The 27,981-nt window shown below is 33.5% G+C and overlaps 2 protein-coding genes across 8 annotated transcripts in view; one reads left to right on the top strand and one right to left on the bottom strand.

The window, feature by feature from the left end:
* LOC124360367 (ATP-dependent helicase brm-like) overlaps positions 1-8,156 on the bottom strand; it is a 45,499-nt gene extending 37,343 nt beyond the window's left edge. The window contains exons 1-2 of one of the 6 annotated variants that reach the window (XM_046813934.1): positions 7,874-8,156; positions 5,913-6,054 (exon numbers count right to left, since the gene is read on the bottom strand). The gene's annotated coding sequence lies outside the window, so the exon portion shown is untranslated. Of the gene's footprint in view, positions 1-5,912; positions 6,055-7,032; positions 7,264-7,296; positions 7,776-7,873 lie in introns of those variants that run through there. The other 5 variants (XM_046813935.1, XM_046813932.1, XM_046813933.1 and 2 more) reach the window with 5 other exon arrangements.
* A 3,984-nt stretch (positions 8,157-12,140) lies between these two features.
* Positions 12,141-22,421, top strand: LOC124360368 (LYR motif-containing protein 2-like). Of its 2 annotated transcripts, none has more exons than XM_046813937.1 (3): positions 12,141-12,933; positions 16,700-16,840; positions 22,309-22,421. In XM_046813937.1, the coding sequence occupies exons 1-3, from the start codon at positions 12,892-12,894 to the stop codon at positions 22,384-22,386; spliced, it is 261 nt and encodes an 86-aa protein (XP_046669893.1). In that variant the 5' UTR covers positions 12,141-12,891; the 3' UTR covers positions 22,387-22,421. The 2 variants fall into 2 exon arrangements, with proteins under 2 accessions (XP_046669893.1, XP_046669894.1); XM_046813938.1 differs by lacking the exon at positions 12,141-12,933 and adding an exon at positions 13,833-13,923.
* The last annotated feature ends 5,560 nt before the right edge of the window (positions 22,422-27,981 follow it).

The raw sequence follows: 27,981 nt of genomic DNA on the forward strand, positions 1-27,981 counted from the left end.
AATGAAATTGATTAGAGCTTACATGAAATCTTTGTTGTATTGAAAACACTAAAACTACAAACAACAAAGTATTGTTTTAGTTATATCAATGAAGTTTATTTAAAATAAAGATTGTTTTTCTGGCTTAATAATAATTGTTATTTATAAAATTAAAATATACAGATAATAATTAATTAAATGAAATTGATTAGAGCTTACATGAAATCTTTGTTGTATAAACACTAAAACAATAATAACTATCTGGTGTATTTTTTTAAACTTTGAGTTTTTTAGCTGTGTGGTATTGCTCAAAACATGGTCCAATGCACAAAACCAGGCTGTACAGTGCACGTTTTTGCATATGTACTTGGTACGCTTCCTTGATCCTCCAGCACTTCGGTCACTGCACACAAAACAGTCCTTAGATTTACCAGGCCCCATGGGCCAAATTATGTGGCAACTTTCCGTTTAATCTCTCTTCATCCTGTATGTCTGATGGTCTTCCACGTTTCTTGACATTTCTGACATCAGAAACAAGTCCTTTAATGAGCTCCTTTCGAAACTTTCTCTGTCTGACTTTTTTGTCTTGGTTCATGTTGAACAACAAATACGCGTTTACGATGGCTGTTTCGACCAACCAGAAAAAAATTTTCCTCCACCACTTTAGTGATTTTTCTGGTGAAACTGTATGACGAAATATATTTGGTCGGCAATGTCTACACCCTCCCATTGATTCGTTGTATTTACATACAACAGTAGGCTTGTTCACCTCTTCTATTACCCCTCTTTTAACAAACACGCCTCACAGATTTGTGTGCTACTATTCATACAAAGTGCTCAACATTGTTACTTCATTTGAATCCTTCCATAGCAAAAGATTGTACTTGTCGTCTTTTCTGAAGGCTTTAATTTCGCCCTTCTTCAACTTTACTTGGGTAACTTCTCTTCTATTACTCCCCTTCTTACTTCTTTTTGGTCTAACTTGCTCAGGTAAGCCTTTATCTATTTCTCATAATAGTGCCAGTTAAATGGATTTTCATTTCATAGAGTGCCTGAGCCAAATCCAAAATTAGTGTAATACCTGTCGGTAAACACATGTAGGCCTTCAATGTTACCATAGGTTTCTTTAATCTTATTACAAGATGTAAAAACAACTCGACTGGTGACACCTAAGTCTTGCCGAATCATTTTGTCTGTAGTGCATTTTCCAAAGTATGGTTCCAGGGCACAAATGTAACCAGACTTGGATTCAGATAGAACAAACACCTTTATCCCCCATTTGGTGGGTTTGTCTTTGTTATTAGACCTTGAAAGAAATTTTCCCCTTAAATCCAACAGTACTTTCGTCAATGCTGATTTTTTTTCTGGCACATAGTATTCCCTGTACTTTTTTGTCTAAGTACAGCACCACATTGCGTACTTTCCCAAATCTTGTCAAGGTCCCGTGGATTGGGCCCAGTTGGAGGAGGGACTTATGTGGAGATTCCAAAATATTTGTAAAAATCTCTCTTTTGATAATACGTCTTTAAAAAAAAGGCTGGTAGTCAATCCAATCCGTGGAGAAATAGTCACCGAGTTCTGGCTTAGGGGTTCATTGCCATGTTTATTAGGACTCCTAGGAAAGCTTTCATTTTCTATCAGATCTACATCTTTCCATGACCACCACATGGATCGTTTTCTGCAATGGAGTGATTTTTTTTTATTTTTTCATTCGCGTATCTATTAGTTTCTTTTAACTATTTCAGATATGAGATTATCTGTAAAGAAAAGCTGGAAATATTCAAGGGGCGAAGTTGGATTTTGCCCCTAGTGGTGGTTTGTAAACCTGAGTCATTTGACCACTGAAATTTAACAAAGTTTGTATCACCTTCAGTCCATTCCCTCCACACCTCCTCTTCTTCTCTGATTTCGTTCTCCTCCTCTTCTCTAATTTCGTCCAACTGTTCTTCTTCAAACTTCTGTATCTTCTTGAGTTCCGTTTCCAACATAAAACCTAGTCCATCACTCAGTTCACTGTTAATCAATGCCTCGTACTCTTCACCTAAGTTTGAGTCAACATCACTTTCGTGATCTGAATCAACGTTTCCACAATCTGAAATCTGATTCAAACACATGTCTGATGATTTCATCGGAATTTAAATTAAAGTCTTTATCCATATTGCTGCACTTATCAAACTTTACACACAGCGATTAGCACACGATAATTGAAACAGAAAGTCTCCTATTTCAAATCACAAGGATCAGATGTTTAAATAAAAACAGCTGGTATAGAGTCAAGTTGGCCGCCAATAGAACAGAGATTATATAATAGGCAGAAAGTACCGCGCTTTTCTACCTAGTTCAAGAGATTCCCTATAGGTCGCAGCACAATTTAGTGTAACTAGTATAATTTTAAAACATCCAAAAAAATAGTTTTCCATGGATACAAAGTGCAATGGCCATTCCCAGTGGCCATGCGGAGCGTTCAGCGGATTATGTATTGGCCACTCACAGTGGCCGTACGAGCTAGGAAGAACAAGACTGTAATATGAAAGCGGAGCCGGTATAAAACAGTAGCGCGGCCATTCCCAGTGGACATACGACTTGTAAGGAATATTTCTAAAAACTCTATTCGAGTGCAAAGGGTTAATGTCACATGTTTACGTTTTTCCGACATCGCACTCAACTATTATAAAATATCGTAATAACACACACGTCAACGAAACACAAACACGTCAACGGAACGAAGCTATATACAGTAGTACTGTAGCCAGAGCGCAAGTAGGCAAGCAACTGACGAGTGACTAGTGGCGGCGCGGCGGGCCGGTGAGTCATCCGTGCTTGCTGTGACACGAACCAAAGGGCATTGACCTCACCCGTCATCGCTCGCACAGTGCCGGATTACTGGACGTGCCATATTAGCGCACGGCCGGATTATAGAGACTGCACTGTACAAAATTTATATGATCTAAAATAACATGTTTCTCAATCAATTATTTTTGTTCTATATTATTATTATTATTATTTATTTATTATATTTTAAATGCATCTAATTTATTCCTATTATTTACCATAAATAAACTCTCTACAATATAATATTGATAATAATTTGATTGGTAAAAATTCAGAACCAAACATTTTGCTTAAAGCCTTTGTATTTTATAATTTTTTATTTTGGTTGCTGATAGTTTACTATAGTTTATTAACAAAAAATAATTTATTGAGAGTTCATACAACATTTTTCAGTTTCTTACTTTATTAGCTAGAAGATTACAAAATGTTATGTTGATTGGTTGGAAAATAACGATAAAATACACAACCATGCGTTGTGCACAAGATTCGTCACAGGTAGAAAATTTGTATTTATTTTTTTATTTATTCAGACTTTTTGAAATTCTAACATGTCTTTTATCATTATTAATCAGTTGCCTTGAACAGAATTTGAAATTATTAGTTGTTAAAAATGTATATATTTGATATTAAAGTTATGATTTTACCTAATTATACATGTTTACTACGGCATGAATCACCAGTGTAACTCATAACACACTTTTAGTTCAAAATCCTACTACATCCCGCCAAACCTAAACTTTTTCCAGAATGTATATTTATAATAGTCTTTTACTAATTTAACTGGAGATTGAAGTGGCAAGACGCATATTTTATAATTATTGTAATTAAAGAGTATTATATTACGAATGAGTCACTGTAGCTCATGGAGAACATGAATTATTTTGATTACACAGATATTTCTTGTGTTCAACAAAAGTTGCAGTGACTCAGGCCTAGTATTTCCCTTGTTCCCACTTTTCTTCTAATTTGTAGCATCAACTCCCAAAGTACAGGGTAGATCTTTAAGTTTGTCATGTTTTGTTTGCTTCATCTGATAATTCAATAATTTAGTATAAAGTGTGCGGCATGACTCATGACATGTATAATTATTTTCCTTGTTTATACCAATTTCAGTTATTGTTTTTGACAACCACGTCACTGCACTGAGCCTCCGAGGAACAAGGTAGATCATTACTATGTTCAGGAGCTTTATTAAAACAAAATTCAATATTGGCCTGATTAAATTAAAAGTGTGGTATGAGTCATAATAGTTAAACAGTAAACACTGGTGGTAGTGCTCCCTAATGGAATACTATCTGATAGTTCCGCAAACTTCACCTAGGCACTATAGTATTGACCTACACTCAAGTATCAAATACCCAAATCCATCAATGATTTAAAGGCTGCAGTATAATAAGCGTCTTTAACACTCGAGTGATTGATAAAATCGAATCAACAATTAGAACAATTTAAATGCTGTCAGACATGTAGTAACTGTAAGTAATATGCTGCTCAAACTTAGTATAATCAAAGTTATATTATTTTCTATACCGTAATCTAAAATACATATATTTCTTTGACACATAAAAAAAGAAGCTTCACTATGATAAAATCTTAAAAGTCTATAACACAATTCAGTTTAACATTATTGTTCCAAAGTAATTAAAACAAAGTTTAATCATGTGTATGGTATTTGAGTAATGCCCACTAGAGACAGGAAATACAGTTATTCATCAATACCTATTACAAAATAATGTGTTGAGTTATTATGTTCTTGTAACGTGTTACCATGGTAGCATATTAGTATACAAAATTTGGTATCAATTTACAAAATCGTGACCATGGAAAGGTATGTTAATTTTTTTTCCTGAAAACTACAATTTTTCCTGAAAACAATAGCGAAGAAAAAATTCGTCGGCAACGAAAATCAAAGGAGTTACGATTTTTTGAAATCCTCTGAAAACTCTGTTTTTGACAGTACCTCTAACAATTTTACTGAAATGATGACGTTAATCCTGTCAACGATGCCTGCCCGCTGCGCACTGCTTGCTCTTTTAGAAAAAAATTAACTCGAGCTTGCAAAAGTCGGGTACGGTCCAATAAGCGGACCCGGTTTTTTATATCGAAAGAATATAATCATCGATACCTAATATTCGCATATCGAATCATAGACTATCAATCGATATAAAAGTAATAACAATCATATGTTTAAATTAAAATGTGAATTTAATAATAACATATAATAAAATGAAACATAACCAAAATCAGGGAAACTCATAACTTTAACTAAATGAAACAGAACGAAAACGTTTTTTACTAAAGTTGTGTCCACCATTACCTTCTTTTTTTGCATCTGAAGACGACCATGTTAGCTCCTCTGACAGTTACATTTGTTACCTTTCCACAAATATCACATAATGGATTCTTAGGTTCTTAGGTACTAACCCAACATCCTGAAGCCATAAGAAACATATTTTATCGTCTTTTAAAGCAATTTCGTGAAGCTTCCTAAGATTGACAGCCATTTTAATACACAATGTTACGTGAAATTTAAAATATTACCTTGTATTATTTGAAAGTGGTTACAGCTGTTCATATAGATTATTTAAGTTGTTAAAAATAATTCATCAGTATCGATTGATTATATCGATGGTTATGATTAAGTAATATCGTTTGCCAATTTCGATATAAAAAACCGGGTCCGCTTATTGGACCGTACCCCAAAAGTCGAATCCCAGATCACGTGATGCCCCTGATCCTTAACCCTCCAAGTGTTGTTCGACAAAATTTTGTCGGTTATTTTCCATCCTTAATGCAATAATGGCCGAAAGGCATCAATATAATACAATGATATACTTTCCCCCCGTTTATATGCACCTGTGATAATAATACTTGGCTATAAATGCCCAACCCATGAAAAAAAGTCCATTTTTCATGGTCACGGTATTGTAAATAAATACCCAAAAATTTAACTAACTCACTAAAATGTAACATAGACTGATAAACTAATAAATTTATAAATGGGTTAATTCAAATTTGACTATACAACATAATTATTGGGTACTACAAGGATATACATACGTGTTACAAATATAAAAAGCTTAACTTCAACAAATGCTCACATGATCTGATCTTGAATTTGAAGACTATCTTAAGGGATGCTTTTCTTACTTCGTCAGAAAATTGAGGTGAAGCTTACACTGATGGCCAGGGGCATTTCCGGTATTTTCCCGATCTCAGATCACGTCCCAGATCGTCCAAAGTCTACAACATCAGATCACATTGTAAGAGTTGGGATGTAATCTAAGATCAGGAAAGAACTAATCGAAAATGCTTCTGGCCATCAGTGGGTTTTGGTGGTGCCTGCCACTAGCCTAGGCACTTCTGGCGAAAAAGAAAAAAAATCTTACAAAATAGTACCTAAGTTCAAGATCATAACACAAAGGTTACTTATAAAGGTTATGTTTAAATTTTATACTACTAGTAATATAATTACAATAACCTAATCTAAACCTACTTATATCACATAACATTGCATAATGTAATATTTCCATTCCTAGCCAATTGCTTGCACCAAATGATCTCAGCTGTTATTGGTTAATGAGTAACCCAAAACAAAAAAATCATTCAGCCCAATGTTGTTGTTCAGTCATTGAATTAGTTACTGAAACAACAGTATCCCCGTAATAAGATAAGACGAATTTACCTGTTAACCGACACAAATACTGCAGAATTGTAATGGCAGAAAATGCACAGGTTACGCGTACGTTTCATTTGTGTCAGACACATTTATCCTTCAAAATAGTAAAAAGTAAGCAAATTTTAAAACTATTTTGTTTGCTATATTTTATAAATATACATATCCTACATTGTTTTTTATTCACCATAACATTATTGCTTTTTATACTGTAATTTGAAATACAATGTAATTAAAATATAATATAACTTGGTTTAATTATAGCAAGGCTTCTTTACTCATGAATATTGATGATTCAATATTATCAATGTTTCACTTATTATACTGCAGCCGATTTATATCCCAAAGTTATAGGCCTAGGCCTAACTTAACCTATATTTAAGTCATCTGTGACTCACATCACAGTATGAGAAAGATTTTTAAATTCAACAATGCAGAAACTTAAACATGTTATACCCAAATGATGTCCACATTTTATATTATATTAGCCTACACTTAGGTGTATTACATATACTCTAAATTGAATTATGAAATACAAAACTTACTAGGGGCTACGTCTGCTCATGAGATGAATCATTTAGGTCATACAATTATAAATTTATTTCTTGTCCTTTTAGTTATTATCTAATTAAAAATCACAGTTAACATGTTAAAACTGTGTTATGAGATGTTCTAAATCTGTTCACAAATAAAAATTACATGTAATTTATCTGTAATAGCGTAACCAAACAATAGACTATACGTGGAAGAAATCAAATTATTTTTATACTAGTAAATGATTAATAAAGAAGTAAGTAACATATACACACCTCAGTGTAGAAACCGCTGTAAATAATAATAATCTACGAAGGCACGAAAAAAATTAAGTATAACTCTCGTTAATTATTGAAACCTATGCACGCAGACAACACAGTACACTTCACTGGCCACAAATAAAATTCTAGTTAGTTGTTTGTTGTCTTCTTGTTTCTTGACAGATCTTCCAATGAAACAAAATCACAGCTTATACTATAAAATACACACTAAAATAATAAACATCATTTCCTAATCTAGTAAACCACTATATTCATCCAAATCCAGAACAGATCTAAATACTCTAGTTCCAAATACAAATAATATGGAATATAAGCCGATCGTCAAAGGAGAGCTTGTCATGCGTCTATCATGGAACGCCGGTGGACAAAAGTATTGACAATTACACAAAAATACTATATATTTTGTAAACTTTTAATATAAATTATAAGAAAGAATATTAACAACAAAAGTGCAATAATTAATCAAAATCAGCAAAATATCATTATCTAAATTAAATATTTACTAAGTTGTTCACAAAAGTGGATCTGGAATGGAATTTTTTTAACACGACAGTAATACAACGTAACTTACCAATGTCTAACAAACTGACAATAATGCTGTCATTTCATATATTTAATACGGATAAAGAGCGTAAAACACGTAATAAGTAAGACCAAGCCTAAACACCCCACCCACTGTCCAACTAATCAATACTCCCTTGCTTGTAGAGCGCAGGTGTGAGAGAATTGTGATCCCGAATATTATTTAGTTTTTGTTATTATGTAAATCAATGTTTGTAAAGCAAATAAGTTTTATTTAAGAGCCATACGATCAAATATAACCCTTCATAATCATAACTATCCTTATAGTCATTTTTCTACAATGAATCGCAAAGTACAGTCGTCACGAATTAGAATCAGACAATGGCAAGCTTCCATGGGTTCAAGAGACGCTGGATTCCTAAATAAAAAATATACTAACAATCATTATTCTTTAACTTTGTAGGTTAATACGAAAATCTAGAAACATATTTTTCTACATAACTGAATATTTTGAAAAATATCTAGTTTCGTTTACGGATAGTTAAGTAGTTACTGTAGTTAAAACCCAAGGTTCAAAATAAACATCTAGCTAATTTTTTCCAACCATGAAGTATCGACAACAAGGTTAAATGCACGCCAAATTTCAAATCAGCTTGTCAGGCTTTGCATTCACGCTACAGTGGATAACACCCTCTCTCGGAGAGCGACTCCTAAAGGACCGTTATATATAATATTTTCATTATCTATATATAAATTTAGTAATAGCGCAGTTTCAAACCAAATTTCAACCCTCCAAAATAACTAGTTTGAAAGGTGTCGTTGACATAAAGACAAACATCTCTTAAAAACCCTAACTACGCCTTTTTAATAAAGGCATTTCTTTCATTCCATTTCATTTTTACATCTATTTGCAACATTAACTGATCTACATACTTAAACCTTGCAGTGGCTAATTTTAAGTACAATCATGCGTGTTAAGGCCCAACCATTCATTTTACAATCAATAAATGTAATATAAAATTTTCTTATAAACTTCTGTACACAAACAAATAAAAACCGAACTTATTTATGACTACGAAATTATGCAACTAAATAAAATCTGCGATTAATAAATTATAAATTTAAATTCTTACAGTTCCTTACTGTTACGTCAATTTTATTCAATATCGCGACATCTGAAATCAGGTATACTGGAGGAAACTCGTTTTATTATACCGGCTCTTTTCCATCAATTTAAAACCGTCCAGCCATTTAGAGCAAACATGTGGCCACCGGGTCGCAATATTTGTTTAATTTTCATTTCTAAATATTATTATTTATTTATGCGTCACGTTGTGATTTTCAATTTCATCTACAACGGTGCGTTAGGTAAGGTTATGTTAAAAGATAAATTAATAATTTATTAACATTAATAACGTTCCAGTAGTATGAAATTGAACTGCAATATTAAATAACAAACCCCTTTGGCTGAAGGTGGCATACCCTTGGTTTTAAGGGAGCTTTCTTAGAAATATGCAAAAATCCGTACAAGCATAGTATGTAAAGCCATTAATTGCACATTATCGCACTGTTTTCAGTTCTGAGCTATGTTTAAATCTTATATTTCAAGTCTTGGCAGAGTTAGATTAAAATATATAAATTTAAAGGCAATAAAAATTGTTCAATTACTTAACATAACATCCATGCTCCATGCAACCGGGTTTTCACCACTAATCCTAGTCATGACACCGTAAAAATCTTTTACCTTTTTATGAAAATTAGATAACAGGTTAAGCTAACATGTTTAAGATGTGTATTAAACCAACCAACCAAAGCAACTTCTCAAATTTGTTTGGTAGAAATAGTTTCACGCCAAATTTCAACCCTCTTGGTCAACTCGTTCGACACTTACGGTGCAAATAGAGAGACAGAAACCGGATTTTGTTAATCAGCAACCGGTGGGAGCGATTTCTTTAAACGACCAGCCATAATCAGAACATACAATGCCAGTAAAGATAAATAACAAAATAAAATGTATATTTTCCAAAAGTAAGCTCTTAAAATGTAATTTGAATATTGTTAAACACAACAGTTAGTGTTATAATGCCAAACCAAATATATTTTCGAGAGGCTCTCGCTCACAACAACAATCAATCAGTTAATCCGTCCACAGATGAATTTAACCCAAGAATATCAAAAAAATAAAACTTGCAAATAACTCTTAGAACCAACTACGCAATATATCGAAAAACAAGGTAGATGCAAGAATAACTTATATAGTTAAAGGTTCTATATGAATTTAATACTCAGTGTTAAGTATACAAATTATTTGAATTGTTTGCAATGTCAGTACAGTATATAGTATTTCATTGGCTTATACTACAAAGCAAAGACTAAAATGGATCGCTCATAAGAAAGATGAATCCAGCGTCTTTTGTAGGTACATTTATTTTTCACTTATGTGTTCTGACAATGCAGAACTCTATAGACGCAAGTAAACCACATTGTAGTTAGCCAAAAGACAGTAAAAAAGTCCAATTTTATTTCATATATAATCTACTCTGTCCAGTTCAGAAGAAGCCAGAACATCCACATAAGGTACTTCCTCTGCACAAACACATTTAGATATATTCGTGTAACTACGGTCTCTATTCTACTTAACAGTGGCAATCTGAACTTTATTTAGCACCAATGGCCTTTATAACACCATTCAAGAATTTTATTTTTTCAAATTCGGAAGATTTGAAATGACTTATGTTAAAGTCGCTCCAGTTTTAGATAAAATATTTGTTACTTTATTAGAGAAGATCAACTTGAAATGTGTTAACAACATGTTCAATATGCACCTGCACAATTATCTCTCTTGATCAAATAACTTTTAATTTCTTTAAAAGGGGAAAATATGTTTACTAGTAAAGGGAAGTACAACAGTTTTGTACTAGCCACTGCCAAAAGACAATTTTAGCTGTCAAAGCACTTTTCGAGAATCCATGTTTATGTGAAGAAATGAGATAACAAACTTTCCTATAAAGCCACTGTTTATATCGCTTTTACAACGCACACAACAAATATTGGTTTTTCAATTGTACGGAAATGGTTATATCAACAAATTATATTTGAACTGTAATGACACAAGCAAACCATTAACAATATTAGACATTATATAATGAACTGTAAAATACCGACAATCCTATAGACAAGGTTCCTGACAGCCTGTATAGTGTATATGTAATAGATATTATGTTAATTAGTAATCATATGTTTATTCTCTAAATGAACATTTTGGTTTGTTTTAATATGTTTATGGAATTGTTCTAACTCCAATTATGTCCTTCTCCGTAGATTAATGGTTATAGTCTCGGCTCTCTAACCGAGAGATCACGAGTTCAAATCCCGGGGAGGTCCAATTATGTACTTTGACAAAAAAAACAGATGCACTTCGAAGCCGGCATAGCTGACGGCTTAAATGAGATTAAAAAAAATAATTAAAACAAACTCTGATTATGTTTGTCCTCCTCCGTAGACTAATGGTTATAGTCTCGGCTCTCTAACTGAGAGATCATGAGTTCAAATCCCGGGGAGGGCCAATAATATATAGACACGAAACAGTGTGTGTACTTTAAAAATAAACCAGTGTACATCGAAGATACATAGCTGAAGCTAAGGCTTAAAGGAGAACAAAAAAAGTTTGTTTTTTATTAGGCACTAGCTCAATTGTGTTTATTAATTAAACCTAATTTCAGGTAAACTCTTTGTGATTGATATATATATATATATATATATATATATATATATATATATATATATATATATATATATATATATATATATATATAAGTGGAATATTAACGCTTGATTAAGTTAAATTCTCTATAACAGGTTCCTCTCGCAGCTGCTTTTCTTGCACAAGGAAGAAAAGTACAGTTCAGTTTTAAAAGAAAACCTTCCCATTAGTTACAACATTGCCATCAACAGATTTTCTAAAAGTTAGTTGTCTGATAACAAGTTACTTTCAAAATGTTGAAAATGCTACTTTTAGCCCAATAAAGTTCGTCCACTTCCACCACGCATTTCATGTCTGAATAAAATGGATAGCCAGTCATCTGTATCTGGAGATCGCTGAGATTTTTTATGAGCAAACCATTTCCATTTAGTCAAAGTAATTTTGTTATTAAGTGTTCAAGCATTAACTGGTCAAGGAAACCACATAAGTTTCCTTGTTCTTTTATTTCTTTTGTATGTTATACTTAATATACATATTTAAAAGCTTCAGCTCACGTACAATAGGCTACACGGTAGAAGTCGTTGCTGTATGCGCAGTAGAAACTGAAGTTTTCCCGTCACATCCAGGGCCTCAGGCCCTGCGTCACATCACTGTTTTGGCACGGAATCTACTGTTTTGCTTCGTTCTTCTATACAACATACTTCCCCGCTTGTTCTTTTGTTAGCTACATACAGTGTGCATGCAATAAACAGTGTGTAACATCATATCTCAAACCACCCTAATTGAAATTTGAAGTATTAAGAGGGAAAACAAAATGAAATATGTACACAAAATTTATATAGTAACAAGTTACCTTACACACTAAGTTTATTTATTGAATTTTAATATTGCAAAAGTCTGGTTGAGTTGTTTGATTACAACTCCATAAAGGAAAAAAGGAAACGCATAAACAAACGTGTACATACAAGTGTTTAGTGTTCAATTGGGTTTTTGTTGTAATGCGTCGTCAAAATTGTCACCCACAAGACAATATGAAAAAAATGCATAACGAATGGACGCAGTGCAGTCAGTCGACCCAAAACGTAAACAACTGTCGTCTGCTACTGTTAGTGCCTGCCTACTTTGTAGGTTAAGGTTATATTTAACAAAACAAGCACGAAGCACTTTGACAAACAAATGAGGGAGTGGAAAATTGAAGTGTCAGTTATGTACTATTCGTTTAATTAATATTCTTGCCGTGATAAACAAACTGAATTCATAAAACAGAATTTTATATTAAGAATCAAGGCAATCAGAAGTGTATTAGCCTATATGCAGTGTTGCACTGGCTTTGTTATCGTTTTCTGGTAATTGGTTCGTTCATTATGTATAGAAAGCCGTCATACCCAGCTCTTACATTAAAACAGGTATTGGCCTAACTACTGGTTATTTTAAACAATAATTACAATTCATTAAACCCATCCCAAGATTTTTTTAAACAAATTTATTGAATAAGGGCTAGTTGGGACAATTTTTGAGCTTAGCTTAGTATTTTGAGTGTTTCCTGTTCTAGGTTAAGATTTCATACTATTCAATTTAACATTATTTATGTATCAATGTGACATTTAGGTAAATATAGGATGAAGTTGGGGAGAGTAATAAGCGGCCCACACTCGTTATTTAATTGTTAATATTAATCGATTTGGTATATTACCAAACTTGGACAATATATAATAATCGTATAGGAATTATAGTACATTAACAACAAGAATAACACATTGCAATAGCAATAGCAATCCAACAGTAGCATTAAAGAATCAAAAACCAACTTTAGCCTAGACTTACCAACCGGATTTTTCAAATGAAGGAAAGGATTCTCTCCAGATAGGTGCACTTCTCTGCAGTAAAAAAATCACAAAGTTAGTCTGTTAATCAGTCTGCTGGTATTCTCCTCAATCTCTATAACCGCTTGTCAAGAACTTTCAATCTTATAGTTATCACCAATTTTGGAATTCTCCAAAAATTAGTTACTTCCTGTTTTTTGTTAAGATTTAAATGTAATTGTACTTACATTTTATAGATTTTACAGATTTATATCTTGAACTGCGTGAAATTTGTTCACAACAACCTCCACCTTTTCAAATCTCACAATCCCCAACATTGTTACAATCTACGTCACTCCAATATGATTACCATTCCTGCCCATAGAACAAGTTCTTTTGAAAGTCATTTATTAATTAGTGGCATTAAACTATATAATGCTCTCACAGACTGTATGAAAACAAAAACAAGTCCTTTTTTGAGAGGGAGGTAAAACGGCATTTGGTACAGTGGGCTTATTACAGTGTCAGGGACTTTGTTGAGTGCTCTGGTCAGACTAGCTTATATTGAGCTTTATGTTAAGACTAGCCACCTATGTAAGCTTTAGTTTATTTTATTTTAGCATTAACAAAAACTAAAGTCATATTAGAACTTAAATAAATTGTAATATCGAATTATTCATTTTATAAAAACAATTGAAACATTCGATAAAAACAATCGAATAACGAGTTGACTAACTTAATGAAATCTACTTGGTGTACATTTTACACAACTCCCCCTTAATATAAGATGTCCGATTTTGACAACAGTTTTTCTAAAGTGTGTTTCAATGTATACATTCTAGGAAATCCATCATACATTTTTATCCCCCATCTTAATTGTATCCTCATACTAATTATGCCATTTAAAGGGGTCTTCTAGATCTTGCCTACTTTAGTCCAGACATTGGTAAGTATTTGGCCTTTACTGCATGGGCTATACCTCTATAAGGCTTTACTCGTATGATTTTCTTCGCAAGTTAGGTTTGCTTTCCCCTTTAATCTCAAGATTAAATTAATATTTTTGTGAAAACAAAATTATGTGGGGTCGGTATTATCTATAACTACTTACTGAGTTCAGCATTCAGTATGAGACTCTTCTGAAGAAAATGAGGAGTAGGATGTGGATCCAATTTTCTGTTTATTCAGACAACAAAGGAGCATCTTGTGGACAATGCCTTGATTGCAAAACCACAACTCTACCAATGTGGCGAGAACCATGTGTGCTGACTGTGGTGTACCTCTTTAATCTCTCTCCCCAAAAACTACCTCCATTTACTCATAAACTTGTATGCTATCATAGTAATCTATTTCTCCTTTGATTTCATTTGTATATATTAGTTGATTCATCAAAATAATCCTATTAATTATTTAGTATGATTCTTAAAATAAATCGGCTGTTATAGGGCTGTGGAGAACCTGGCAGTTAAAGGGATAAGTTAACAATAAAGTTTGTTTAGCACAAACAATTACCTACTGCAAGTAACTACAGCCCCTTTTATAAAACTACCATATGTTTTACATTTAGTCTTGTACAACTTTTATAATAAAAAATTATATGGTTGTTGATTTGTGCAGTATTTTAATTATGATTAAATGGGACTTCTAATGCTATACATCCAATAATATCTTAAAGTTCCATAATATTGGAGAAATTTGTGGGTTATTTCAACATACACATTATTTGTTAAAATTATAGCTTGCTGGATTTCAAAATAAGATGTGTTAAGCAGTAACAGAAATGTTGAGGAATGTAAAACTTACTATATGCCAAATTACATTGGATTGTAGAGATCCAATTGGTCTGTGTTATGTTTAAGTTTAAATTGTATTTTACTCAAACTGTTTGTGCCATTTTGTTAGGCACCTTAGTGGCTATGAGTAGTAAAAGTTTAACCTTAGTGACAGTTTTAAAAATATAACAATTCTCTTCAAGTGAGAAATGGTCGAAGATATGTAGGCCTACAAGCTGCACTCAAAAGTCAAATATCTTTAAAATCAAACCATCCACATGTTCTCTAGTAATAACCATCTTAGACAGTGATGCATATACACACAAATTCAGATGTAAATGATCATATCTTTTCACAAGACCTATTTTTTAATCATAATATTCCAAAATAGATATTTCTACAAATATTTTAAATTGTTTTCCATTTCATTACAGTATGATGCAATGTTTATATAGATCTGCCTCCAGCTACATCTTATATATTCAGATAAAGTCTGAGTGAAAGTTATTTTCTGTGGAGCTGGGGCCCTTCCGTTTTTCGTAACTACGCAATGTCAAAAGAAGGGTTGCCAAAAGTGCTAGTATATTTCTATTCCATCTCATACTGGCAAGTAGATACCATCTTATGTATACCAAGATTGAAATATAGGAAATTATGCGTTTCGAAAATTGTCTTGTGCCTGGTGTGAAAGATTTTGTGGGAAAGCTAGTTTTTTTTTAAATCGATGAAATAGAATTTCCAAGCTGGTATGATGCCCTATATGAAAGGTTCACTTCTGGCTGACTTATACCTTCCAGTTGAACCTACACTGAGTACAGCAGTGACCAGTATCACTTGTATCTTGTTAACTCTATGGTGTCTAGGAGTAGCACATCACTAACCACTAATGTCAGGATATTAGGATGCAATGGGATGGGTAAGCCTAGTCTACTGTGGAAGATCATTTTTAAAGTTGGTGCAGGTTTCTTAGTGTCAAAGGGTGCTGGACATGAGGAATTGCTGTCCCTTGCCCACTTTGATTATAAAGGCTGGAACAGAGCTGGCTTTCCTTCTTCTGAGGTGAGCCCTCCTGGTGGGGTCTTGACAAGAGGTGGCCCCTAACCCAAACCTTACCCTTCCAGAATATCCGTCACTCCTGAAGCAAGTACAACAGGTCCTTTTAGGACTAAGTGCAATAAGAAGTTCCTCAGCTTTTTGTCCTAAGTGAAAAAACAAGAAAAAGTGGCAGAGTGCAAGCCATGGTGCTTGGAGCCTGGTTTTTGCATGCGCATTAATCACTTTTTCTCTCCAAACGGTATAGTACAGTCATTTTATCAAATTTAAAACAAATATGTATTTGTTTTTGTATAAAACACGTGATGATTTTTGCATCGTTTACATTTTCATGTGATCAAAATGAGGTGAAAGTAAATATGAAAGTTACACTTGTAAAAGTTAAAAATGTACACAAGTGATGTAACGGAATTATGATGGGGAATATTTATTATTTCTCTTGCATTAGAATGCTGAGCACAGTGGCCCGAACATGACATTGGAAGAATATTATTGGAACAACTATAAAGTATCATCAATTTATAATAATGTGTGTTATTTGTTTACAGTTCATGTTACGAAAACAAGTTCTAAAACTGTATAGAGATACACTGCGGAGTATTCGACAAGTTCCAGATAGAGACAGTCAGTTAGAACTGAGAAAATGGGCAAGACAAGATTTTGAAAATAATAAACATCTGGAAGAGGAAGTAAGTTATATATTTGTACATGTTATATTTAAAAACTTTTTTACTTTACGGTATTTAATTGGTGCAATTATCTAATATATTGTTATACATACACACACTGATTTTATGAAAATTGTATCTTAATAATCTTTTAATACCCTGTTTCAAAATTATTATTTATGATTTGAAAGGATAACAGGGTATTTTGGACACCTGCTATTGTTACATCTTACAACAATAGAAAATTAAGTTTCAAGGATTGGAATTTATCTTCTTTTTCATGTGTAAAAAATTAATACATTAAGTTAAGTAAGCACAAAGCACTATCTGCCTGCTTAACCACATAAATCATTGATTTGTGCTTACCTAACATTATGTATAACAATTTTTTGACACCTTAAGAAGATTATATTCCAACCTTCAAAACGTATATTCTATCCTTATATTGTATAACACTGGCAAATATCCAAACTACTGTTACCATTTCAGTGTTTAATAACAATTACAAAGGATATTGTCTGCACATAACAGTGTACTGTACACCATTTTATTAAAAATCTATTCTGTTGATCTAAATTATACCATCTATTCCTACATAGTACTTTTAATGGCAGGAAGACCACCAGTATAATATTTATAGTAATTACTACAATTATTTGAAATTGTACTATTAAAAAAATATTTTCAATCCATGGAAGTTCTTAAAAAAGTGTACATCATCAACAATGCACTTGAAACAGCCATAAAAACGTTAATGATTAAGATATACAAAATGTAATTGTAGCTGTTATAAAACATTAATGAACATATGTTAAAGGTAGTAGCCCTACAAAAATATAGTTCACCAAGTAAAACACTTTGTAACACAGCTTTTCATAAAGTAACGTTTATTGAGGAACTATGCAATAAATACTTTTAACATTTGAAAGTATTTTCTTTACACCACTTATTTGATGTACGGTAATATTAAAAGATTGACATGTAACATGATAAAATATATAAATCCCTGGTATACAGGTAAATTAAATGGTGCTAAAAACAATTGAATCATAGCCAATTGTACATAATTTTTAAAACCCCTTTTTGTGCAGATCTTTATACACATCCTGTCTATAAGCTACAACAGTGTTCTCCACTTTTGGCAAAGATGTACTCTTTTTTAGCCATTGTCAAAGTTATCCTGTTGAATTCACTTAATAACATTGCTTAATTATTTCTTGAAATATTTTAGTTTCTCTGAATAAAGCTCAACAAATGTTAAACCAAAATTGCTAATTATGTCTGAAGATTTCTTGTTCTGCACAGCCAGGTCAAAATACAGTAAAAGCCCGCTAATTCAGCACTTTCGGGGTTCGAAGTGTTCCGGATTATTGAAAATTCCGATTACCGAGCGTCATATGAAAATTGCCGGAAAATTCGGTTTTTAGCCGCTAAAATCGTATCACACTAAAGTAAAAGGAGTGAAATCAAGTGATATTAACTCAGAAAAGCTGAAAACCCAGCCAAAAATATAATCACTCTTTAAAAATAGTGGCTGGGTTTTCAGTCCCAAAGAGATAATGTACAGTAGCTTGATTTTACTTTTTCTACTTTAGCGATGATTAGCGGGCTAAAAATCGTCGTCTAAGTTTCAGAGTGTCTCTTTAAAAAAATCACTCTTTACGTGTAAATAATTAAAGAATTACTAAGGAGATAAATAAAATTAAACAAACATTAGTTTGAACACAAAATGAACATTTAATGCCTAGAAAAACATTTCTAAACTTAGGTTAACTTAGATGTAGGCTAACTAGTGCGTACATTATGTAATAAATATTATGGTAAACATAATTTTTGTGTACAGTATTTTATTTAAAAAAAGACCTAATGTCTGTTTGTTTTTTTGTATCATGTTTCTTCTTTAAAAAGTAATTTCTCAGAACATATAAAATTTACAAGCTCTGAAGCATTGTAGGAGCTGCTGCGTTCGGCAAATCGTATAAACGTGTGTCGATATTGGCACTTGATTCACTCCACGTAGGCACGGGTGTTGGATCATCATCTGCTCCCTCTTCATCATCAGATTCGGACGCCATAGGATGAGGCTCTGACTGAGGTCCAAGTACACTTTTGATGAGCAGTTCATCATGTAATTTTCTTCTTCAACTGGCTCGTCGCAATCAATGTGTATCCACTCCAAGATTTCTTCTTGTGGCACTTTCCTTATTTCGTCTTGGGAACTGTGTGGGCCACCAAGTCCAGTATTGCTTCATTGTCGACTGAAACAGCAATGTCTTCTTCTTGGTAGGCAGCTGGCCATAGTTTTCGCCAAGATTTTTTGTAGAGTGGTGGGCTTGACCTTTTTCCATGCCAAGGCGATTCCGAAAATTGCATCTTTTATGTTGAATTTTTTCTGAAAATCAACCACCATACATTCTGAGTTTATCAGGCCTTGAAGAAAGGACGCTCTGTAAAAACATTTAAAGTTCTGAATCACTCCTTGATCCATTGGCTGAATCAAGGACGTGACATTTGCCGGGAGGTATGCAGTAAAAATATTTCCCGATATCAACTCAGACGCTGCAGGGTGAGCTCTGCAATTGTCTAGGATGAGCACAACCTTGCTATTTTCAGGTAAGCCACGGTTTTTCAGATTGTTTTTTACAGATGGGACGAAGTGGTGGAAAAACCAATTTCTAAATAAATCGGAGTTCATCCATGCATTGGATTGAGCATCGTATATTACGGGTTAGGTGGGTAATACCTTTCAGAGGTCTTGGCTTTTTTGCTTTTCCGATGAAGAAAGGCGTCAACATGTGGTCCCCTGAGGTATTGCCACAGAGCAAAATTGTCAAACGGTCTTTGTTTTTTTTAAAGCCTTTGGCACATTTCACATCCCCTGCTGCCAAAGTCGAATTAGGCAAACAACGCCAAAGTAGGCCAGTTTCATCAGCGTTGTAAATCGGCATGCTGACAAAATCGTAGTCTTCAACTAGATTTTCAAATTCAGTTTTATATTCTTCAGCCGCATTTGGTCGGCCTGATCGGAGCTTCCCCAGCTACATTAAGCTTCCGTATTCCGTGTCGATTTTTAAATCGGTGCAGCCAACCATCAGAAAAGGCACATTCTTTCTCATCTATTTTTAATTCCTCACGGAACTGTTTAGCTTTTTTCCATGATCATGGGCCCAGTCACAGGCTTCCCTTCAGACCGCTTAGCGCTAAACCATTTGAATAAAATTTCGTCAAGGTCGTTCAAGTTTAGGTTTTTTTTAAAGTTTGGCGAGGACTGCATGTCTTTGACATTTGTAGTTTGAGACTTAAATTTAAGTAACTTTTCTTTATTCTTCTTGATGTCATACATTGTTGATGAACCAATGTTGAATTCTTCCATTAGCTTCATTCTACTCTCACCTTTTTCTACACTTTTTATAATTTCCAGCTTTTGTTGAATGGTAAGTGTGACATGCTTACGTTTATTTCCAACTTTGCTGGTGGATGAGCCGGGCTTGGAAAACATAGGGCACAACTTTGAGAAAGTTAAAACACAATATGAACGAGCACAACACTCACGACTGCACTCGAGTACGAACTGACAGTGACTGAGACTGAGGCAGGACGCTTGACGCTAGACAAACACGTAACGGCGGACACTCGGCAATTGGCCCTGAACCCCCTCACACACAGCTGCTGCGTCACATACGATCCCTTCCGACTGAGCACGAACCTTTCCGAGCGCGCTCTTGCGAACTGTAACGTTTCACAGTGCAGTTAAAATATCTCATTTACGCGATTTTTTTAAGACGGTGCCGATGAATGAAAGTGCCGAACCATTGGATGCCGAATTAGCGGGCTTTTACTGTATTTCAAGAATTTAACTGTCTTAGCAATGTGTCAACTTCAAAACTTTCATATATAGGATGTGTAAGACTTAAAATTTTACTCTTTTCCTTAAAAAATGTAATCTATTTTATTTTGAAAATGATTGATATTTATTTTGTTCTTCTGTAGTTTTATTTTCTCAAACCGTAATCTATTTTAATATAGTTATTTTGTTATTTAAAAATACATTACACACAAATTAGGTTTGATTTTATAATTTGAGTTTGGTGTATGGTACAAAAGACAATGCCACAACATTGATTATACCACTGAATCACTCATTTTATCTGGTAGAAAGTTACAGAATTTAAAATTGATAACTTAATTATTGTGGGAGTACAAAAATTCTTAACTGTACTAAGCAGGGAAAATGTTGTTTGGTAAATATTTTTATAGTTATTTTGGTGCAGTTTAGAAACACTAGTAAGTGAATAATAAAAAGTATTTTCACACATCAGTAGCCCAGCATTGAATGAAATAAAAAAAAGTACATTAACGATGACACTACGCGTTTGTTTCTTTATAAACTGAAAAATACTGTTAATATTTGGGAACATTTAGAGCAGGAATTGGTACATAAGTTCAAAAGCACAACCTAGCAAACTTTCATGATTTGCTTATTTTACATCTAGCTTAGTGCTTGCCGACTACTGCTCGGGGAGTATTCGGTGTCAAATTTTAGAGCATTTTGTAAGGTAGATGAGTACCTAACTAATCGCTAAAATCTTAAAAGGTATTAAAAATATTTGTTATTCGTAGACAACATACTTATTATGAATGTAAACAAACTAAAAATAATAAACAATGTTTACACAGAACAGTTGATTACATTAGACATGTTCTTTTAATTAAGATTTTACAACTTAAGAGACCAAGATGGAATTTATCGCTTCTTTAAAGACCAGTGAGGAGTAGTCCAGAGGGATTTTCAAATAAGAATAGGTCTATTCATCCCAGGCACCATAAGAATGTCCATATAAAATTTCAGTATAATCGGTTGAATAGTTTACACGTGAAAGCAAAACAAACAAACAAAGGCACTTTCGTATTTACAATTTTATTAAGATTGTGATTCTAAAACCTTACTAACATAGTTGGATTTATATTTTATTATAACCTATTGTACCCTAAATCTGGCGCTTTTAATTCTGTAATAAAATTACTCATAACTTTTCAATGTAAATTTATTTAAAAATGATTTTACAAAATGTCTGAAACAATCAGATGCTTGTAATATATGTATAATCTGCAATGTCTGATTTTCTTAGATATTCGCACTAAAAAGGTTAAAGTAATAACATTTATACTCTTAAGTTCAAAAGGTTTTGGAATTGTAGGTATTTGTATATCACAAAACTCAATAATAATAATGCACTGTACAATTGTTAGTATAAACTCTCTCAGATATTGCTGTATTGGTGTATGTTACCACCCCTGTGTGGCCATCCACTTCAACACTAGCAGCAGTAACTAAGTCTAGTTTACATTTGACTATCTTCTATAGTGTCAAACTAGTATGGATTGGTGTCTTTCTTGTAACGTTCTTGACAGTCTGTATGTTTAAAGAATGTAATTCTTTTTTTATATTTTGTTTAAAACATTTTACAACAAATTATTATTTGTTTCAGATTACAATAAAAATGATGATAAAACACGGAGAAAGGAGTCTGAAAGAGTTACAACAGTCATTAGAATTAAGTAAATAACTTATAATGAAATTTATTAAAAGTTTTGAATTAGCTACCACTATATTTATTGTTGTCCTATCACTCTACACTTCCACTTGCCAGTAAGTGACTGAGATAGATCTTCAACCTTTCAATGGCATGTCTTGTTGGTAACAGAGATAATGAGGAATACCAATTGGCTAGTTTTATGGAATGAATGATTAATTTCTAGACATGAGTGTATATATATATAAGCCATAGTATCCCATTTTACGTGCCTAGTTCCTAAATACCTACCTTTATAAATTTATACTTTACATTGTTTTAATAACCTTTTGAAAATACAGATGACTATCTGAGGACAAAGTATACCTATATGACGGAAAAAAGTCATGTACCGTAACGTTTACTAAATAGGAAAAAGATATATGTTAACATGTTGACTGTGGTAGACTCGTTTGTACACCACACTGCTAAGAGGAACCAAGATTTCCCGGTATAGAACCGCAGTAAACACATTACGTACACGTACAAGGTAGGAGTACACCACATCAATTGCACAAGAGGCTTCTCTGAGGTTGTATGCAAAATTTCAAGTCTATAGCACAATTCAATGCCGACATGTTCTGCAAACATTCAGGCAATGAAATTCAGGGAAGGAAATATTTACATCCCCCAAAGCAGAAAAATGAAAAATTGTGTCATCCTACTGAGTTAAAGGCTTCAATGAAGCTCAGTCAATTTTTTGTCTATGTAGAAATGAAAAATTTCATGCACAATTTAAGTTGTATGAATGAAATCTTTGTCGAAATATCTTGTGACATCATACATTCCATTTTTGCCATTGAGTTTGGTTTTGTTTAATAATACAAGTTCTGGTGAGGTAGGAAATGAACTGCAAGAGTGCACTGAAATCAGTTGTTACTGACTTTTAACATTGACATTTTATTGTATTGTTTTTCTTTTGACTGTATGAATCAGCAGCATGTGTTAATATATCACATGTTAAAATCTCTTATGGTTACACTGAGTCTGTTGACAAATTATTTATCCTCCAACTGTAATTTCTCATTGCCATCATGGTTAACCATAAGATTAATGTTAAAAATATTCACTAACGGTTAGCTAAATTCCATGGAGTGACATGCACCATAATCAAGTGTTCCTCATGTAAGATATAAGGGTTCATGCACAATTTCAAGTCTATAGGTCATTTCATTATCAAGTGACAGACAGACAGACAAAAATGAAATTTTTCCATATCCCACAAGTGATAGACTTTCAGCCAATTACAGCTATAGACAGTTTCTGTACACTAATTTCACATGTTAACTGTGATAAGACTCATTTGTGCACCATGCACTGTTAACCCTTTGAGGACTTCCGTGCCAATCCATTGGCCTCAATGGTTTTTGTAGGAAAAAACCACTTGCAAATTCATCTGCTTGTAGTAGTACTAATAGACTGAGATCCCAGGCCCCCCAGACCTTACTTATTTTCTAACTCCCAAAATTATGAGAAATATGTGGGGTAATGTATGCTTAAGCACCTATGCATACCCGCTAGCTTCATTAGCCGGCCCGTTTACAGGTAATATGTAAGAAAGGCACATAAAAATAAAGCTTACTTTACTTAAATTCTAACAGCTGGTTTTTGGATATGTTTCACAAAATATTGTAAGAAATCATAATACAATATTGCCAGACACCTCTTGTGGGCGGTAACTCCCACCAGACGCTTTAAATTTGCATTAAAAATTACTGCACTTTACTTATATTCTAACTTCCAATTTTTATATATAACATTCATGTAGCTATTTTAATACCTTTTGTAGGCAGCCAGACCAACCCCATGGGCCAATCATCCCCCCAGACGCATTAAAGCTATCCTGTAAGTGTAAGCGTGACAGCATTATCTATGCTCTTGAGTGCGAGTGAGATGTACTCTGTAGATTGCTTTCTCACTCTTAAACACATGGTCAATTTTTTTGTGTATACACGTGCTTGTAGCATATGATGTTTTTGAATAACAGGAGCCATACATACACAATTATCGAAAACAATCTTAAAATTACACACATGCAAAATTCACCTATTGTCAATTTAGAACTTTTTGTAATTTACAAAGAGCCAAGATTAATGCTAATGTATTATTAAATGACAAATATTTCTTAACAAAAAGATTTATTATTCGATAGAAATTTAAAAGATATAAATTGATGACGTGTATAAATTAAATACAAAATTTAGCCACCAAGGTACTTAAAACATATAAAAAAAATTTGGTTTGATTATTTATATACTTCATTTATTTACCTTAACCTCTACAAGTACCTGAAGATGAATTTTTCGAATCCAAACTGTACATTGTACCAATACAAACTTTAAAAATGTGTTCACAGGTATATTCTTATTAGTTATATTAAAAACACTTTTCGAGGCTATATCTATAATATAACATTTTGTTAGATAGTTTGACATTTTTCACGAAAAAATCGTACCTTACAGTACGATATTGATAAATGACCAGTTTATATTTGTACCCGTAAAGACATATTCAGTCAGTGTAGACAATAATTTTTGAACTGAGTTTTGTGTAATCGTCATCACATTTCCAAAGTCCTTAAGGCCAAGCTCTCATTACATGTACATAACTAGGGGTTGTCTGAAGATAGCAGGTCTGAGTTGTAGAACAGGTAAGTGAACTATTCCCGAAGTAACTGTTCAATTAGCCTTTAAGTGTTTTCAAATGTATCTGATAGCTTAACTAAGCTGTTAGTTACAACCTCATGAAAATATTTACTTGGAAACTAATTACTGCTAATGTGAATTGTATGTTCTTCTTTATGTCTCATCCACTTTCATAATCATTATTCACAATAGAATGCCTTCTAGGTACTTTGGGATTATACCGACCACACGAGTATGAAGAACACAAAAATATAAATTTATAGAAAACAAACATGATAGAACGAAAAAAAACTCTTTAATTACAAACTTACGAGCATTTCCAGGTATTGTGATCGGTATTGTTGTCGATGTTATCTTATCTTTCTCGAGAATCCCGATTACGGCAGGCAGCGCGGCATCAACATGATTATTTAAGTTTGTTGCATGGTACATAATTGCCTTTCCGTTACAATTTAATTTATATTTCTGATCAGCCCCTCTAGAATTTGATATTTTACTAATAGGTACTATCTCGAGGGATGTTTTTCTTTCGTTGACATCAGCGCCGGCTTCGGAAGTGCTGCCGAAGCCCAGCGCTGATGGCCGGATGCACTCGCATTTTGGGTGGCGGAGTGTGATCAAGAATAAAAAGAAGTTTTGAGTGTTTTTTTCAATAAAGAGTTTAGTTTTGTTAGATAATGTTTGTTTTTATCTATTCAATTTTTGTATTTGGAGAAATGTACGGGTAAAACACGGAAGTAAAAAGTGACGCACCAGCTGAACGGGCGGCGAGACTGCAATCACGTTATCTACTAGACCGTTCAACTTTGACCTCTATCTGAGGATGGGGAGGGGTTTGCGATAAGACAATTCCTGTTTTATATTGACGAAATATTGTTCTACGCTAATCTAGTAATCAGAAGAAGAAAAATGTCACGATTCATGTCTGGGTGTGGTCGGTATAATCCCAAAGTACTGAAACCTATTATATATAATTACAGTTACCTCGTAATCAAAGAACACTTTTAGCTCCAAAAAGGACCTTTCTTTTATAGTATCGATATCAAAATCTCTGTTACCCGGAGCTCTGTTTCAAACATTAGTTGAATATTAAAGATGACTGGACTAGGATCTGCAACACAACACACAGCACTCGTTGTTGGAAACTAGCAACAAAAGAATGTTTAATCAGCATTTCTTACATATAGAACAGGTGGAGCATAAACGAATAGAAGGAAGGCTTGCTTGCCCAGGCACCATCGACTCTGGCCCTGGACACAGGTGGATGACTCAGTATCGTGCATTAATATTTTTGTCAGTATATTATTAGTTCATGCGACAGTGTGGTCGGTATAATCCCAAAGTAACTTAGGTTTTCTGATTTTTGTTTTGTTGTTTAGATAATCCTCTTTTAATTTTATTCTTCAGGATTTATAATCCTGTAATACATTAAACGAAACATAAATATAACTTGTGAACTTGTACGAGAGCAATAAGTTTTAATCAGTTTATTTAGTGTTGTCTTATACTGAATATCTAGCGCAAAGTATTTAATACAAATCTAGAAGTTATTTTTGTAACAAAACGAAATAAAGAATAGTTTAAATGGTCTTTCTGTTCAATCCCATCCCTTTCAGTTTAATTCATTAAATATATTTGCTACCAAATAAACCAATACTGTAAATGTAAACAAGGTTTTTATGATGCATGATTCTAGTTTGGGAACATAACCATAAAAAAATACTATTCGTATTATTGGTAAAGTATATTTCATACATAGTTTTTTACAATTCAAACAAAATGGACCCCCCGCCACCCCTCAGTCTTGCGTCACATCCAAGATTGAGACAGCTCGTAGGACAGTCAATTTTGACATCTAGCTGTGCAGGGTGCATTACAATCGAAATAAATGGAGGCTCTTGAGTATTTGACTGCAGTTTTCTTAAAACTTTTCGCACATCTCCCACATCATCTCTAGACGTGCTGTTTGAGTCTTTGGGTGATTTCATAATTTCAAAGAGTACAAATGAATTCTAATTTATGGTGACCCATGATTTGGTATTGTTTCCAGCCGGAATTATTAAACCAACATTAAACTTGTTCTGCAAACGTGGTACCATAAATATCACCTCTGCCTCACTAGGAACTAGAGGTGGCCAATCTTCTACGCCCACAGGTGGGGAAAAACTGTTCTTCTCGTCTATACCGTCACTGTAGCTGACCATCCCTTCCATACAATGTGTAACAAATACTGAAGCTCAGCTGGGTTTTCAAGGTGTCCAGACATAATGATCAAGAATTTTTATGTATTTCTTTACCTTGATGTTATTACAATTATGATGTTTGGTGACCCATGATTTGGTATTGTTTCCAGCCGGAATTATTAAACCAACATTAAACTCGTTCTGCAAACGTCGGTACCATAATATCACCTCTGCTCACTAGGAACTAGAGGTGGCCAATCTTCTACGCCCACAGGTGGGGAAAAACTGTTCTTCTCGTCTATACCGTCACTGTAGCTGACCATCCTTCCATACAATGTGTAACAAATACTGAAGCTCGGCTGGGTTTTCAAGGTGTCCCAGACATAATAATCAAGAATTTTTATGTATTTCTTACCTTGATGTTATTACAATTATGAATGTTTGGTGACCCATGATTTGGTATTGTTTCCAGCCGGAATTGTTAAACCAACATTAAACTCGTTCTGCAAACGTGGTACCATAATATCACCTCTGCACTGCTCACTAGGAACTAGAGGTGGCCAATCTTCTACGCCCACAGGTGGGGAAAAACTGTTCTTTCGTCTATACGTCACTGTAGCTGACCATCCTTCCATACAATGTGTAACAAATACTGAAGCTCGGCTGGGTTTTCAAGGTGTCCAGACATAATAATCAAGAATTTTTATGTATTTATTACCTTGATGTTATTACAATTATGATGTGTGGTGACCCATGATTGG

Source organism: Homalodisca vitripennis, chromosome 4 (genome assembly GCF_021130785.1).
Source record: "Homalodisca vitripennis isolate AUS2020 chromosome 4, UT_GWSS_2.1, whole genome shotgun sequence".
Lineage (NCBI taxonomy): Eukaryota > Metazoa > Arthropoda > Insecta > Hemiptera > Cicadellidae > Homalodisca > Homalodisca vitripennis.